The sequence below is a fragment of the Manihot esculenta genome, chromosome 3 (genome assembly GCF_001659605.2).
Source record: "Manihot esculenta cultivar AM560-2 chromosome 3, M.esculenta_v8, whole genome shotgun sequence".
In the NCBI taxonomy this organism is placed as follows: Eukaryota; Viridiplantae; Streptophyta; class Magnoliopsida; order Malpighiales; family Euphorbiaceae; genus Manihot; species Manihot esculenta.
In genome coordinates, this window is record NC_035163.2 from 12,988,813 (window position 1) to 13,005,563 (window position 16,751).

General features: G+C 34.2%; 1 protein-coding gene across 2 annotated transcripts; it reads left to right on the top strand.

Annotated features, from left to right (window-relative positions):
* Positions 1 to 1,544: 1,544 nt before the first annotated feature.
* Positions 1,545 to 14,979, top strand: LOC110612051 (GTP-binding protein ERG). 2 transcript variants are annotated; one of them, XM_043955144.1, is made up of 8 exons: positions 1,545 to 2,165; positions 2,904 to 2,993; positions 10,542 to 10,687; positions 11,430 to 11,496; positions 11,676 to 11,742; positions 12,473 to 12,576; positions 12,703 to 12,842; positions 14,107 to 14,979. In XM_043955144.1, the coding sequence occupies exons 1-8, from the start codon at positions 1,692 to 1,694 to the stop codon at positions 14,189 to 14,191; spliced, it is 1,173 nt and encodes a 390-aa protein (XP_043811079.1). In that variant the 5' UTR covers positions 1,545 to 1,691; the 3' UTR covers positions 14,192 to 14,979. The 2 variants fall into 2 exon arrangements, with proteins under 2 accessions (XP_043811079.1, XP_021608383.1); XM_021752691.2 differs by having other exon boundaries at positions 1,546 to 2,165; positions 11,430 to 11,588; positions 12,469 to 12,576.
* The last annotated feature ends 1,772 nt before the right edge of the window (positions 14,980 to 16,751 follow it).

The window sequence follows — 16,751 nt, forward strand, 5'->3', positions numbered from 1 at the left end:
ACTACTCCTTCTAAGATCCATTCGTCTGGCAAGGTTATGTCTTTCCATTGAATTGTTTTAGGAATTACCGTATTAGTTTTAGTTAAATCTGTCTGTAAAAATCTTGTCTCTCCTAGCTTAGGTTGTAATTTATATTTAGTTTCAAATGTTGAATTCATAGCTTTATAATGTATTTTATATATTAATGCTATCGGATGGAACCTTGTTTCATCCTATAATTATGAGTTTTTACTTCTAAAACAATACTTTCTAAAATATTTAAATCATTTAATGAGATAATCATATCTGGATATACTTTAAAGGATATAGGTCCTTCACTGAGACTTGTCTCAACAGATCCTAACAAAGAATCCTGGAAATTTAAAAATCTTGCATCTCTTACTACTGCCAATATACTAGTATTTAATCCTTCCCTAGTTAGAGGTTTTATTCCTACTTGGATTAATCCGATATGAATATACTTATACCTTTTATTTCTGTGATGATTTAATGTTTTAGCTGATAAAAGAGTTATTCTTTCAAAATATTTACTTAATTGAAAATCTCTTTCCTCAGTTTTTATTACATAATCAATTTTAAAAACATTAAATTTTGGGATTTTATAAATACGTTCTTTATCTACTTTAGAAATTTCCCACTCATCTATGGCTTTTACAAAATCTTCCAAAATTAACTCATTTTGATTTATTACTCTTTTAATTTCTGAAGATTCAGAGTCATCTGATTCTACTGTACTTACTGATTTACACAAAAAAGATCCATTCTTAAAATTTTGAATTATGTTGCTGCCACTGTCTGTTATACCCTAAAGACGCCTAACACAATTGGCTAAAACGAGTTCAGTTGGCATATCCAAAACATACCTTTTCAAATTTTTCAAAATGAATTATTTATTATGTAAACAGGGAGCCACGGGGAAGGAAGAGTATTTAATATGGCTAAGGATAGTGCTAGAAGTGGGCCCGGTCCCCAATGTGGCACCCAACGTGGAGACGTTACCGCATGCAGGGGTAAACATCTGGGCCATATAAGATACAGCTTAAGCTTTTGGTAGAATAGTATGCGCCCTTATGGTATCAGAGCCAAGTCGCGAGTTCGAGCCACGGGGAAGGAAGGGTATGTAATATGGCTAAGGATAGTGCCAAAAGTGGGCCCGGTCCCCAATGTGGCACCCAACGTGGAGATGTTACCGTGTGTAGGGATAAACATCTGGACCATATAAGGATTAAAGTAGCGCCTCTACTAATTTAATTTCAAACATTTTGCAAACATGTTATGATTATATATTTTTAAATTATTATATTTTTTGGTAATGTAATACATTATGATACATTTAATTTATAAAAAAATAAATTAAAAAAAATATTTTTTTAAATGTAATAATTTTTATAATGAAATAATTATTATTTTACTTTGATAAAGTGATAATAATATAAGTCACTAAAAGTATTTTGAATATAAAAATATATTTTTCTTTTAATTTCTTAAGATCCAGTATTTTTGGTGGGGCCTACATGTGACAAATTAAAGAGATGGAGAAAGGAGGAGAGAAGGCGAGCTCTAAAACCCTAAAAAAGGCTAAAACCGCAAAGTATCAAATCAAAGGAAGACATTTTCTCCCCAAAACGAGCCAGGTCTATCCCTTTGTTGAAGTTGCTTGCATTCTTTTGCAGCAGTCTAATTGGCATATAATGAAACCATTCAGAACATTGCGAACTCTAACGATCTTTCCATCAAAACCCCGAAATTCAAATTCCCATCTCCTTGATCGCGTTCTTCTTTCTCATTTCTTCTCAGCTCAACCTGAACAAAACGATAGTGAAAACGACAACAATGACGCGGTTTTTGACAGCAGCCACTTCGCCGTCCCGAACATCGATACTAAGACAACCCCTCAAGACGCCACTTGGGATGAGAAATACAGGAAGAGAGCTGATAGATTGGTGTTTGGGCATGAAACCCAGAAGTCCAAATTCAAAATACTACAAGAACAAGAGGAGGAGGAGAGGAGGAGAGTCTTGGCCAAAGCTCTGCTTCGGGCGGCCCTAGAGAGGCCAGATGATGAGGACGATGAAGATGTGGTGAAGGAGGAGGACCAGAAATCTCTTTCAGTTGGAATTGTTGGTGCCCCTAATGCTGGGAAGTCGGCCTTGACTAATTACATGGTTTGTGTCTATTTTTTCTTTGGTTTTTTGGTTTACTGTCAGTGTTTAATTTATTGGTTCTCTCTAACAAATTTCGAGTTTTGCTACCTTGAGGGTTCTGTTTTGACTTTAGATTGTATTAAGTAACTTCTTCTCTGGATTGTCAAATATTATATGAAGTAGGTGGTTACAAAGTTATTTCCTTTGCTTTTGCATGCTGGATAATGATGACTTTCAATTTGGCTGAAAGTGCTTAGGGGTTTGGTTGAAGCAGTTAGAGAGATTTGTGGTCTTTTAGGAGTTTGGCATTTGCATGCTGGATAATGATGTAGTTTCAATTTGCATCATGTTGGAAGAATCTCTTTTTGTTGATGTTTTCAGATTCTAGCCTCAACTGTGGAATACTGAATGCTTGACACACACATATAAATATATATAGAGAATATTAATACATTTATAGTGTGAGTTGTTCACTTCTGACAGATGGTTTTTCATTTATAGAGAGCGCTAGGGAGGAAACATACATATTTTTTTTTTCTCAGTATTGAATTTTATTGTAGTTCTGTTTTCACATGTGCTGAAATCACTTTTAAATTGAAAATATGATATTCTATGGAATTAGGTTAGATATTTTCTTCGTTTTTGCTTCAAATGCTTGTTGCATTTACTTATCTAGTATTTTGAACAGCATGCATTTGTTGTTCTATCAGCAGCACTTATCTGACAATGGAAAGTGCTGATATGTGTTTTATGGTTCAGGTTGGCACGAAGGTTTCTGCTGTCTCTAGGAAGACAAATACAACAATTCATGAAGTAGTAGGAGTGATGACGAGAGGGGACACTCAAATTGTATGTCAAACCTTTTTTAAATTTATTAATTTATGCACTTCTTTTTTATGTGAAATTTGGATATAGCCACATCACTAAGGTATTCTTGAATGGTCAAACTATTATGATCTGAAGAATCATTGTATGCAGATCATATCCTTGGTGAAATGATGAAAGGGATAATTTTTAATTTTTGACATAACCTTCTTCTCTCGGCTTGCATATCTAATGAGTAGGTTTTGTGATGATGAATTTTTGAGAATGCTAATATATTTTCAAGTAACGATCTTCCAAAATTCTTGTACTTTGTTATTTGATCGGCTGGATTGGTCAAACTCAATGTCCATTTCCTTGGAATAATTCTTCTTTTAGATTTTTGGTTTGAAATCTGAATATTAGAATTGTTATAATAATAATAATAATAATGATTAGTGTTGTTAAAGGCGCCTGCTGCTGAGCTAGGTGCCAAGTCTTGCCTTGCCTGGCTTTGATGAGGCAAAATTAAAGAGACAAGCACCTTTCCTCACTTGGCACCTCGTGCTAGGCAAGGCGTGGCGTCACCTCTTTGAAATAACAGGGCAGGTCAATTTTTTTTGCTTGCTTTTTAAACATTAAATCCCAACCCATAGTGTCTTTTGCAACATTAGCCGCTGAAGAACTAAGGGGGTATTTGTTTAAATTCTTGTCAAACTAACTTATAAGCTGGTCAAATTAGCTTATAAGCTTTAAAATTAGATGACTTGTTTGTTTATAACATTTTACAGACTTGTAAGTTCAACTTATTAGCTAAAAAATAAGCTGGGAGTGACTAGCTTTTTGCTTTGGTACTTATACACACTAAACTTATAAATTGGTTTGACCAAGCGATTTACTTTATTACCCTTATTTAATATCCTTTATAGTAATTTTAATAATAAATGTACTTATAAGTTATTTGTTACCCAACTTGTCTATTTTAACCAAATACATAATTGCTTAAACTTTTAAAGACTTATAAGTTTCAGATAGCTTATAAGTCAATTTTCATAAGCTAACCCAAACACCCTCTAAATGTTAAGTACATTTCTGCCTGTGCGGTTGTCGAAACTGGTAAAAAATAACCATTTTTGGTTATCAATAATTTTACAACCGTAGATAGTGGCAAAATGATCGAATCCACATGGAATTGATACTTATCTATTTTCCTTATCAAGACCAAGTAAATAAACTGAAAGTAAAATAAAAGGGGGGTTTTGAGATTGATGAATTAAACTAATACCGAAAGCAACAAAGTAAAGCAAATAATTAAAGTAAAGCAAATAATTAAAGTAAAGCAAATAATTAAAGTAAAGAAATTCAATAACGAGAAGGTTCTAGTTGAAGAATTGGATCCACTTCAATTATTGGGATTGATCATTGACAAAAAGGTTCCTTTATTTTATTTAATAAATTAGTTATGGAGGTGGAAGACGCTTCTCACCACCATATCTCTCCTTAAGCATAAATTAATTAGGGAACATCCTCTAACTAATCACTAATCAACAAGTTGCCAAGGAACGTCCTTAGACCTTTGGCATCTAACAACCGTCAATTGCATTAAGAAATAGAGAGACCTAAATTCTAGCTACCCAAACTATGGTGATATTGCTAGATCATGCAATTTCCTTAGTTTTTACACTAAGAGTTACTTATGTTTGAATAATCCAAGCAATTACGGACTTAAAACTATCCAAACTAACAAATTATCACTTTGCAATCAAGAATCAATGGTCCCTATTGATCTAAACAACAAAGCAACAATGGAATTAAGCATGAAATTGCATAAATATTGATAAACAAAAGATAAACAATGTATGTTCAGATTTCCCAATCCATAAAACAACTAAAGTTTCACCTAATCTTCAATTAGAAAAAGAGGTTTCAGCCACTCATGGCTAAAACAAAACAAAAAAAATAAAAGAAAGAGAAGAAGAAGAAGAAGTGGCCGGCGGCTTGGAGAAGTGGCGTGCGGCTTGCAATCCGAAAGGGAGAGAAGAGTCTTCTTGCTTGTTTGTGATCCTTTTATAGCTGAAAGTGTTGCCTTAGGTTTCCTTGTAGGGATGGCTTTTGAATTTTGAATTTTAAATGCTGAATTTTGAATTTTGAATGTTCTCTTTTGAATTTTGAATTCTTGGAAGGCAAGTGCATCTTCTTGAGATTTGGCTTCCTTAATAAGGGAAAGACTTCTTGAAGATTTGAAATTTGAATTTCAAATTACTCTGCTGACTATACTTTCCTTATTTATCTTCACTTCAACTGCAACTTGGCTTAGACAAACCATGCTTGTTCTCCTTTATCCTCTTTTAAGCAGTTTTAAGTGTATTTTCACCAATTACCTCTTTACACCATTTTCTGCAAAATAAGATCAAAACTACAGAATTAGGCAGAAAATGTGTAAATTAACATTAATAACATGATAAATGGATCTAAATTTGGTCTGATTAATTTCTCTCTCTTTTTCTCTTTTATTCTTCTTCTTTCCTCTCTATCTTCTCATTTTCTTCTTTTCTCATTGCTGGCGCAGCAAATCCAGCATTTTTTTTATCTTCTTCTTTCTTCTCTCTATTCTCCTCTTATTCTCATCTGCTCTTCTCACTGCTGGTGCAGCAAATCCAGCAGGGTTTTTGCTTTTGCCTTTTCTTTTGTTTCTTTTTAATTTACACGCACACACACAATGTCACATAACTTCAAACAGGCCCTCGCCTGCCTCTTGTCTAAGGCCATAGAGTAACCTGCTGCCTTAGTGTGACCTCTTTGCCTTATAAAGCTAATAATAATAATTAGTAAAAGATAACTACATAAAGAATCATCTTTTTCAAGTACTAAAATTACAATACATTGTACAAGCAGCCAAATAAATTAACCTAATTTCCTCATGTTGGTTTAAAGTGAGGAAATAACAAGTGACAAGGAGAGAAGATGAGGGAAATGAGGAAAAATAAACCCACTTAAAATTTCCTGTCAAAATGAATAGAAATGGGGGGGAATTGAAGTTCATGTTAAAATTATTTGCTTTCGTTTATAACAAGCCATTTGAGTTTTCATTTATAACCTCCTTATGAGGCATACAACAATGAGCTTTTGGCATCTAGTCTTATATTGTGCAAATGCATTGCATTATGATGAATATTATATATGTGTATTTTTTCTATTTGAACATTTTGCATTTTTGTTATTGAAGAGTTTTGGGAAAATTTAGAGAATTCTTGTATTTCACTCTTAATCTTTACAATTGGTTTATATGACTATTTATACACAGAATTATATCTAAACAAGAAGCAAATAATCAAATAATAATTACAGAAATACTTAAGGATCCTAATCAAATCAAATCAAATCAAATCAAATCATATCCCGAGAATCAGTTAGGATTAGCAAATAAGTTAACACTCCTCCTCAAGTTGGTGCAAAGATGTCGCCCATGCCCAACTTGCAAATCAAATTATGGTCGATCTTGTTGTTGAGCCCTTTAGTAAACACATCTGCAAGTTGCCCAGTAGAAGTCACATGAACTAGGCTCAAGACATCGTCTGTTAATTTTTCTTTAATGGAGTGCCGATCAATTTTAGTGTACTTTGTTCAGTCATATTGGACTGGATTTTGTGCTATACTTATAGCAGCTTTATTGTCACAATATAAAGTTATCTTATCTCTCTCGAGCAGCCTCAACTCCTCCAATAACTTTTGTAACCATAAGAGTTCACACACACCTTGGGCCATTGCTCTGTATTCTGCTTCAGCACTTGACCGAGCAACAACACTTTGTTTTTTGCTCCTCCAGGTGACAAGGTTCCCTCCCACAACTGTGCAGTAGCCAGAGGTGGATCTCCTGTCATCGAGAGATCCTGCCCAATCTGCATCTATAAAAGCTTCAACTCGGAGTTGACCATGTTTGGAGTAAAGAAGCCCTTTTCCTGGCGCAGACTTTAGGTATCTTAAGATGCGAAGTACAGCTTGCATATGAGTCTCGCAAGGGTCATGCATGAATTGGCTAACTAAGCTAACAACATAGGCTATATCCGGTCGAGCGTGTGAGAGATAAATCAACCTTCCTACCAATCTCTGGTATCTTCCAATATCCACGGACTCACCAGTTCCTGCTTTCAGCTTGTGATTACTTTCAATGGGAGATTCTGCTGGTTTACACCCCATCATACCAGTTTCTTCCAACAGATCCAGAATGTACTTTCTTTGGGAGATGAAAATTCCTTTTCCTGATCTAGCCACCTCGATACCTAGAAAATATTGTAGTTTTCCTAGATCTTTGATTTCAAATTCCTGAGCTAACAACCTCTATAGTTGAGTCATTTCCTCTTTGTCATTGCCTGTCACCACTATATCATCAACATAAACAATAAGAAGGGTGATCTTACCCTTATGATGTTTGATAAAAAGAGTGCGATCAGCATTGCTTTGTTGGTAATCAAAGGACATCATGGCTTTGCTAAACCTATCAAACCAAGCTCTAGGAGATTGTTTTAGCTCATACAAAGCCTTTTTTAACCTGCACACCTTTCCTTGTGTCTTCTCATCAGCGAACCCAGGAGGAATTTCCATGAACACTTCTTCCTCTAAATCTCCATGGAGGAAAGCATTCTTCACATCAAACTGTTGCAAGTCCCAGTCCAAGTTGGCTGCGCAGGATAACAAAACTCTAATTGAGTTCATTTTTGCAATTGGGGCAAATGTCTCTTGGTAATCCACTCCATAGGTTTGGGTGAATCCTTTAGCTACCAATCTGGCCTTAAACCGTTCAATTGTGCCATTTGAACACCCATTTACAACCAACGAGTTTCTTCCCAGGTGGGAGAGTGACAAGCTCCCAAGTCTCATTTTTAGCCAATGCTTTCACCTCTTCAATCATTGCTTTCTTCCATTTAGGATCTGCAAGAGCTTTCTTCCAATCCTGTGGAATAGACATAAAGGAAATAGACAAGGCAAAGGCTCTATAGGAAGGAGATAAAGATTCATAAGAAACAAAGAAATAGGGTGTTTATACAAGATCTGACCCTTTTTCTTTGTGCAATAGGTTTATCCAAGTCATTGAAACATTCAAGAGTTGTGGACAACTCACTAGAAGAAAGAGTTGTGGGTAACTCACCAGAAGAAGATTCATGATTGGGTAACTCACCAGGAGAAGATTCTTAACTCTGAGTAGACTGCATAATGGCTTTTTCTGCCTTGTCTCTCCTCGAATACCTTCTCAATCTGGATTGTCCAAACGACTAGTTCTCTCTCTCTGATTGGACATCTCCCCCTGTCTACTAGAACTCAAACTTTCTAGTTGAACCATATCATTCAGAATCATAGAATTCGGGATCACCTCTTCTTGCTCATTATTCTCCCTCTGAAGAGGTGAGTGGGTGGTACTGAAGTAAGGTTCAGTTTCTCGGAAGGTAACATCCATACTAACTAAGTATTTCCTAGAGGGAGGACGATAACACTTGTATCCCTTCTGTGTTGGAGAATACCCAACAAACACACATTTAAGGGCCTTGGGATCCAATTTTCCTGCCGTCCTAGTATGGACAAAGCAAACACACCCAAATACTTTTGGTGGAACAACGTATGAATTCTTTCGTTGTAGAACCGCCAAAGGACTCATAAAGTCAAGGGTCTTGAGAGGCATTCTATTGATAAGATAAGCAGATGCAAGAATTGCATCTCCCCAATATGCTTTGGGTAGATTCATGGTGAACATAAGAGATCGAGCTACCTCCAATAGATGCCTATTTTTCCTCTCAACAACGCCATTTTGAGCACTAGTATAAGGACAACTAGTCTGGTGTACTATCCCATTACTCTCCAAATAAGCAGAAAAGCTACTATCCGTGTATTCTCTTCCATCGTCTGTTCTCAAAATTTTTACCCCAGTATCAAATTGAGTACAAACCATCTTATGAAAGGATTGAAAACAAGAAAAGACATCACTTTTAGCTTTAATCAAATAGACCCAAGTCATTCGAGTGCAAAAATCAATAAAGGTGACAAACCATCGATTACCAGACAAGGAGACAGTTTGAGTAGACCCCCAAACATCAGAATGAATAGTTGCAAAAGGATTTTATTATGACTCAAAGGATAGGATGTTCTAGTGTGTTTAGCATACTCACAAGCATCACAAAATAGAGAATCAAACTGTGTTCTAGCAAACAAATTAGGATAAAGTTTTTCTAAGGTAAAAAATGATGGATGCCCTAACCGTCTGTGCCACTGTATTATTTCTGATAGTCAATCCTTATTTTCTCCAAAACAGGCTTGAGATATCGAAGGTTACTTGAGATATTGAAGAACCTGGATCACCCTTCAACATATATAAGCCATCATGCAGTCTACCATTGCCAATCCTCTTTCCTGTGTGAAGATCCTGAATAACACAATGATAAGGAAAGAATTCAATTTTATAATTAAGGGCATTGGTAATAGCAATGACAGATAAAAGGTTGACATGAAAGTGGGGAACATGAGGGACAGGTGATAATTTAATGTTGGATGTGCAAATAACAGAACCTGTTCCGAATATGGGAGTGAAAGAGTCATCAGCAATTCTGACACTATCTTTGGTTAGAGAAGGAAAATAATTGAGAAAGCCTTTAGAAGAGTCTGTCATGTGTCTATTCGCACCATAATCGATAATCCATAGAACATTATTAAGAGAGAAAACATTACCTGACTTTACAAAGTTAGATGTGGCACCGGAGGACGAGGAATCAGAGTTAGTAATCGAGACTCTTTTACCTTCTGCCATGGTAAAGATTTGTGAACTGTGAAAAAATAGGAGGTACTCAAGGTTGTACACACAAGAGAGCCCAATCGATTCACCAAAAGATCGGGTAGCGAATAGGAAGGCCAGGAAGATGGTCGGAATCGTCGCCGAAGTGATCGGAGCCGCGAAGCAGCGTCAGGCAATTGGTCACGCGCCGGGAAAGGGAGGCGCGTGAGCCTCACGTGCGGGCTTTTTCGGCGTCGGAGCTAGGCGATTGGCCGGCGACAGTCCTGGTGCCGGCGGTGAGAGGAGGAAAGGCTCCTAGATGGGTTAGTACCAAAAAGGTAGGTCTAGGGTTTTGAAACCCTAAAGAGGAAAAAATTAAATTTGAACCCTAAAATCAAGAAAAAGCTCTGATACCATGAAGAATTTTGGAAAAATTTAGAGAATTCTTGTATTTCACTCTTAATCTTTACAATTGGTTTATATGACTATTTATACACAAAGAATTATATCTAAACAGGAAGCAAATAATCAAATAATAATTACAGAGATACTTAAGGATCCCAATCAAATCAAATCATATCACTAGAATCAGTTAGGATTAGCAAATAAGTCAACAGTTATTAATGCACCATGTGTCCTCTCATAAACAACTTTCTAAATGTTTATTCTTTCCATTTGTAAAAGAAACAATTGAAGTTTGCCATGCTAATATATAGTGTTTCCTTAATCATCTTATTGTATATTAGTGAAGTCAGATGTAAAGAGACCCTATTTTCAACATTGTGTTTGTTTTGCTAAGCTGTCTAGGAATATAATAACAATGGTTACGTTCCATGCAGTGTTTCTTTGATACCCCTGGAATTATGTTAAAGAAAAATGGATTTCCGTACAAGGATATGAAGGCTCGTGTGGAAAATGCTTGGAGTACAGTTGATTTATATGATATGATCATGGTTGTTTTTGATGTCCATAGGCATCTTACCAGGTTAGTGATCCACTATATTCAAACTTTCATTTTTATGTATTTGTTTACTTATTCACCCATTATGTATTTACTATCCTCTCTAGTTAACATATATTAGCATGCTATTTTATTGCTTCTTTATAATCATCTCATAAAAGATTTTTCTGAATACAGATTTTCATCTTTGTGATTATGGCATCTATTTTCCCTCTGGTAAACAAAAATCAAGTCATCCATATTTCCTTTGTTTGGACTTTGGACTCTGGGAAAGCTTTTTGTTTCATTATATAGTTCAAGATGTATATTAATCTTTCCTTATATATATATAGATAATAGATATAGATATAGGCACACATTAACGTACATACATATTAGGTATTTATGCATGTATAAATTTCATATTTGATCAATCCTATATTTTCAACTTCAAAAAGATGTATTACAAATAATAGAAATATTTGATGAATATAGAAATTAGTTTATATATATGATAATAACAATGTAACAAAAGGAATTCTTTATTTGTAACAAGAACTTATCTTAGGATCATTGGAGTAATCCTAAACTTTGAACCATGTTATTTATACTGTTGGGGGGGGGGGGGAGGGAAATTTCTCATTGTCTAATTATTTTGATTGGTCTGGTTGTTGTATGAACACAGTGACGGAAGCATCCCACTTGTATGATCGGATGCATATGTTTAACTCTTTCCCTATGCTTTAGTCACTGATCGAATAATCCTGTGTATTCTTCATGTATCTAGGCCTGATTCAAGAGTGGTGAGATTGATTGAACGTGTTGGAGCGCAAACAAACCCAAAACAAAAGCAGGTTTTATGTATCAACAAGATTGACCTAGTTGAGAAAAAGAAAGACTTACTAAAGGTTTCTGAGCAATTCAAAGATCTTCCTGGATATGACAGGTGGGCAGCCTGTCATATAAATGAAAATCTGTTGTTGCCTGTTTTATTTGACACACAGGATTGAATAATTTTTCATCTATCTTTTAGGTGCTTCATGATCTCAGGTCTGAAGGGTGCTGGAGTGAAAGATCTTACACAATATTTAATGGACCAGGCACGTTCCTTTTCTAAGTTTTGGCCTAAACTCAAAAATTGATCAACAATTAAAGGCAGATTCTTTGATTAGTTATTTATTATCTCAAGCACAACATTATTATTTGATTCAGGAAGCAGATTTATTTTGTGTTTGTATATTAGTTCATACTCTCTCTCTCTCTCTCTCTCTCTCTCTCTCTCTCCCTCCCCACCCACCCACATCATTTGTTGTCAGTTATTTCATAGTTTTCCACAGGCTGGCAGCAGTGGCGGCTACTGCCTTTTACTGCATTGGAGGAAATTAATTTCATTTAGACATTGGTTTAAATGGGCTTAGTACTTTAGCACCTATGATTTTCTTTCCCCTTTTCCCATGAGACATTTCCTGGAAGGGAAGTTTACTTGGATATATTTTGTTTAAATGTAACACAGGTTTATGCAACTGGACATGGTTGCCCCGTTCTTTGCTTTCTAGAAATTCTTATTATACACAAAGCAGCCTCGTAGCCTCAGATTCAATCTCTCATTGTTCATATTTATCTTTCCAGTCAGTTTTTGTTGGAAGTGTCCTGATTTATTCGAAATGAAGAAAAACCTAACTAGCTTTTAATATGTTCGTCATGTGTTCTTGTGAAACAATGGAGGCATCTGGGACTGCTGAAGTTGTTTCAGAACTATAATACTTCTCTGTTCTCAAATAATAATTGCAGCTGACCATGCTTCTCCAATGGCATTTTGTTTTTAGGCAGTAAAAAGACCTTGGGATGAGGATCCACTAAATATGAGCGAAGAAGTTATGAAGACCATTTCATTAGAGGTTGTTCGAGAAAGGTTGTTAGATCATGTCCACCAGGTAACAACAGGACTTGTTTTTCCTTTTATATATGTTATGGTGATAATTATAATGTGATCAGGAAGGGAAGAGGGGGATTATATGTAGTGGATTTGAATAAGGACTTAAAACTCCTGTGCGATTCAGGAAATCCCATATGGCATTGAACATCGTTTGATAGATTGGAAGGAGTTAAAGGATGGTTCTCTCAGGATTGAACAACACTTCATCACTCACAAACTGAGCCAGCGGAAGATTCTTGTGGGTAAGAAGGGCTCAAAGATTGGGTAAGTTTCTTCCATCACTAGTAGTAGTATTATTCTGTGGCTTCATCATTTTTGCATTTATTGAAAATATGCTGGCTATACTTTTCCTTCATGTACATGTAGCAAGGACAACCTATTTGCAGTTGTAAGGTGATACAAGTGCTTTTTGGGTCTTAGTTTTCTTCCACCATCCCATGCAAGCCCAGCCAAACCTGCCCACCCATCCCTTCCCCTCCCCTCCTGCCTCACATGCATTTTTCTATTTTCTCATCCAATTATTAGTTGTTAAATTTCTTTCTGTTGGAGTTTCTCTTGATAATTGTAAGTCTTGGTATCCCTCCTAAACTCCAGGTTTGAATCTTGATTACTACTCAAATAAAAATTAAACTTACTAAAACATCTCATTGAAATAACAAGAGAAACATCCTGAAGTGATTTTTGAGGATTTAACACTAAAGTCATGCCAAAATTGGATAGAAAACCACCACTCAACTTAAAAGAAATGCATACAAAAGGATCTTTGAGATCTTTTCTAATACTCTTCTATAGGCCAAGAACATGAGGTAGTTCATTGTCATGTTTTTAGCCCCTAGAAGAGTCCTGAAAATATTCTGCTTCACCATGAATCTTCATGACATTTACCTACTAGAGTTTTGTTGAAAGGGCAAGAAATATTAACTTCCTTTTCCGCAACCAGAAAGGATTCTGAAATATATTCACTACTGACCTGGGAATAGATATGGTAGATGTGGAATGAATTGGCAAATACTGGTGTTTTAGGCTTTCCCCCATTCGACAAAAATTCTTTTGCAACCTCTAGCTTCTCAATGATAGACATGCTTTTGGTCTTAGTAATTTGTTACAAAAAGAAGACCATGGAATTTCCACTTTATGCTGTAAAAATCTCAACAAGAGCTTGGCAAACTACTGTATTTGGCTTCACAATGTCCTTAAAACAAACGAAACAAATTTGTGGGGCAGAAAATGAAAAGAATCTATGACCTTATTATATTTTAGAAATTTTCCATGGGATTTTGGCTAGCAGATGCAATTAGGCTGCGGACATGTTTTTCAGAATGTTGGCAACAATGTGCAGTTATTCATAGTCCATGTGTTGAGTTTACTTTCCTTAGTATCATTATACTCAAAAGCTTAATCATGCAATTGGGATACCTTTCATGCCAATGCACTTGGTGTTCTGGCTCTTTTTCTTGTTCCTCTTTTTGCTCTCATAAAGTGGTCTTGGACTTTCTATTATTATGCATGATGTTAATTCTTTGCGCAGAAGGATAGGCATGGAAGCTAATGAAGAGCTAAGGTCCATATACAAGAGGGAAGTGCACCTGATCCTTCAAGTTAGACTGAAATAATCAATTCAGCAACCAAGGAAATAGGCCTGGACCCATAATTGGATTAGCCACAGAGGAAGATTTATGAGAGGAACAGGACCATATTTAGCATACCATGCTTGGCCAAGACATTGGCCAGTTCTATCAAGAATGAGGCAAGAGCACGTGGGAAACTTGATTCAATTTCCAAGATTAGCTTCTCCTCAATATAGCATATGGAAGTGTACATATATATTGGTCTGACAGGTAATTATCCTTCAGTCCTTGTTTCTCAGCCTCAATTAAGGCCATATAGTGGTGAGCTTTAAGTGAATGCGAGAAGAGAAACACAATTAGACCCTGACTTAACAGAAAATCTGTTTTTCTTTCTTTAGAAGCATGCCTTTTTTTCCCTCCAAATTTTGAAAGGATTAACCACTTTTTGCATCCTCGAGTCCCTAAAGCTTGTAGTTATGTAACATTGTATCTAAGTTAAAGTGTCATTCATTGGAAAATAAATCTGTGAATTAGTTGCATGTTTGTGGTCCTATAACTTCTTGGTTCCATTGTTCTTTGGTTGGACAACCATCATTTGGGTTTTGAGAAATTTTAACAGCACCAAGATTGAAAGTGTCTCTTGGTGTGTGAATCATTGAGAAGCAAGTGCCTTGTTCATATTTTAGCTTTATTTTTGCCTGCTTGATGAGGAAGCCAAGGAAACTAGAAGCAATCAGCTTGTAGATTGGATTCCTGTGCTTTTATTTGAAATCTGAATTATGCTAACTTTCTTTGCAACAGAAGTTTAAATGTATGGGAAATAATTCTCGACAGATTTGTGAATATTGGTTAGATATACTGGCATCAAAGGAATTGACTAGTGATTTTGTTACCCAATTATGTATGCTTTTAATTCAATTGATTTTTTGTTTTCTACCGATTTGTATATCTGGAATGAAAGAATTCAGTTTTTTTTAAAAAAAATTAAAATCATATATGATTTTATAAAGAATTCATTTGAATTCTTTCCAAGCAACAGAGTTTTAGTCATCAAATTTCTCATATACAACATAACTGGATAGAATATATCTAACTTCAGCATTGGAGCATTAGAGTACGCAATTGCGCAGTATTTTCCACAGAATAGATGATTGTGATTTTGAAATTGCACGAACGGATGGTTTCAAATTATAGGATTAATAGAGTTGAGGATATTTCAGCTATTTAGTATTAAAAAAATGTAAATTAAATAGCTAACAATGAATGTGTTTTTGGAAAAGTAGGGAAATTTAGTAGTTAATTTTACTAAATTTCATGTAATTTTGCCTAATATTAATAACATCAAAAGCACCTCTGGAAATGGTGTCATTACCAGTCTGCCATACTGTTCATGCTGTGGCTCCAAACAGTTTTATTTACTGGACAACACGTTTAAGAACACTAGTAGCTTTTTTCCAACAACCGATCTGTCTCCATTTGAAGTGCAAAATGCTGAGTGTTTTATAGCCCTTTAGCTTTAACAGAAATTTCATTTCATCAAGATCAAATAGAACTCAAGCCCAACGAATAGGAGCTTTAAGACTGAAACCGGGCAAATAAAGATTGGAAAAATAATGTCTTTTTTCTAATATATATATATATATATATATATATATATATATACACGGGTGCGCATTCAGTCGGTTCGATACTAAAAATTAAAATTTTAATATTTATAAAAATTAAATCAAATTGATTTGGATTAGAAATCAAATCGAATCAAATCAAATTTATCTAATTCAGTTTCATTCGATTTGATCGATTTGAATTTTTAATAAATATTTTATTTTTTATATTTTATTTTTAATATTTTAAAATTTAATTAAAATATTTTTATTTTAATATGATTTAATCTCTTTATATTATTAAAAATAATATATTATTATCACTAATCGATTTGATTCGATTTTTTTAATTTTTTTTATTAAAATTAAATCGAAATAATCAAAATTTTTAAAATTAAAAATTAAATTAAATAAAAATAAATTAAAAAATTATATTAAAATTTTAAATTAATTCAATTCACACGCACACGAAACATATGAATCGTAATTTCAACTCTTAATTTCAGTCGCATGCTTTCGGACAACGAAACAGACACCTATTTTTTTATACTATATATGAAAGGAAGGAGAGGGAATACATGAATTGTCAGTTTATTTAGTTACTTATAATATACTTTAAATTTTAAAATAGATAATAATTTTATTATTTAAATTAATAAAAATTTAAATTTTAAGATATACATGAATATAAAAACAATCAAAATTTAAAGATAAAATTGATAATTGAAATAATTCATGTAAATATTTAATTATTCTAAAAAATATAAAACAACAATTTTGATAATAAATTTTAGTGTATAATGATTTTTAATTTAAATTAGTTTAAATTAATAAAACATAATAATTTTAGGAATACATAAATATTAGAAAAATAAAATTTTGAGAGATGGAGATTATTAAATAACACATTTAAATATTAAATAATGTTAAAAAAATATAAAAAAATAGATTAAATATTATAAATTTTATAAATAATAAATAATTTTTAATTATTAACAATT

What these genes read in the sequence shown, in the direction of transcription:
- LOC110612051 (XM_021752691.2), top strand. Translation starts at nt 1,692, where the DNA reads ATGAAACCATTCAGAACATTGCGAACTCTAACGATCTTTCCATCAAAA. An exon ending in CGAGAGGGGACACTCAAATT is followed by an intron (nt 2,994 to 10,541) that starts GTATGTCAAACC and finishes CGTTCCATGCAG; the next exon opens with TGTTTCTTTGATACCCCTGG. An exon ending in GTCCATAGGCATCTTACCAG is followed by an intron (nt 10,688 to 11,429) that starts GTTAGTGATCCA and finishes TCATGTATCTAG; the next exon opens with GCCTGATTCAAGAGTGGTGA.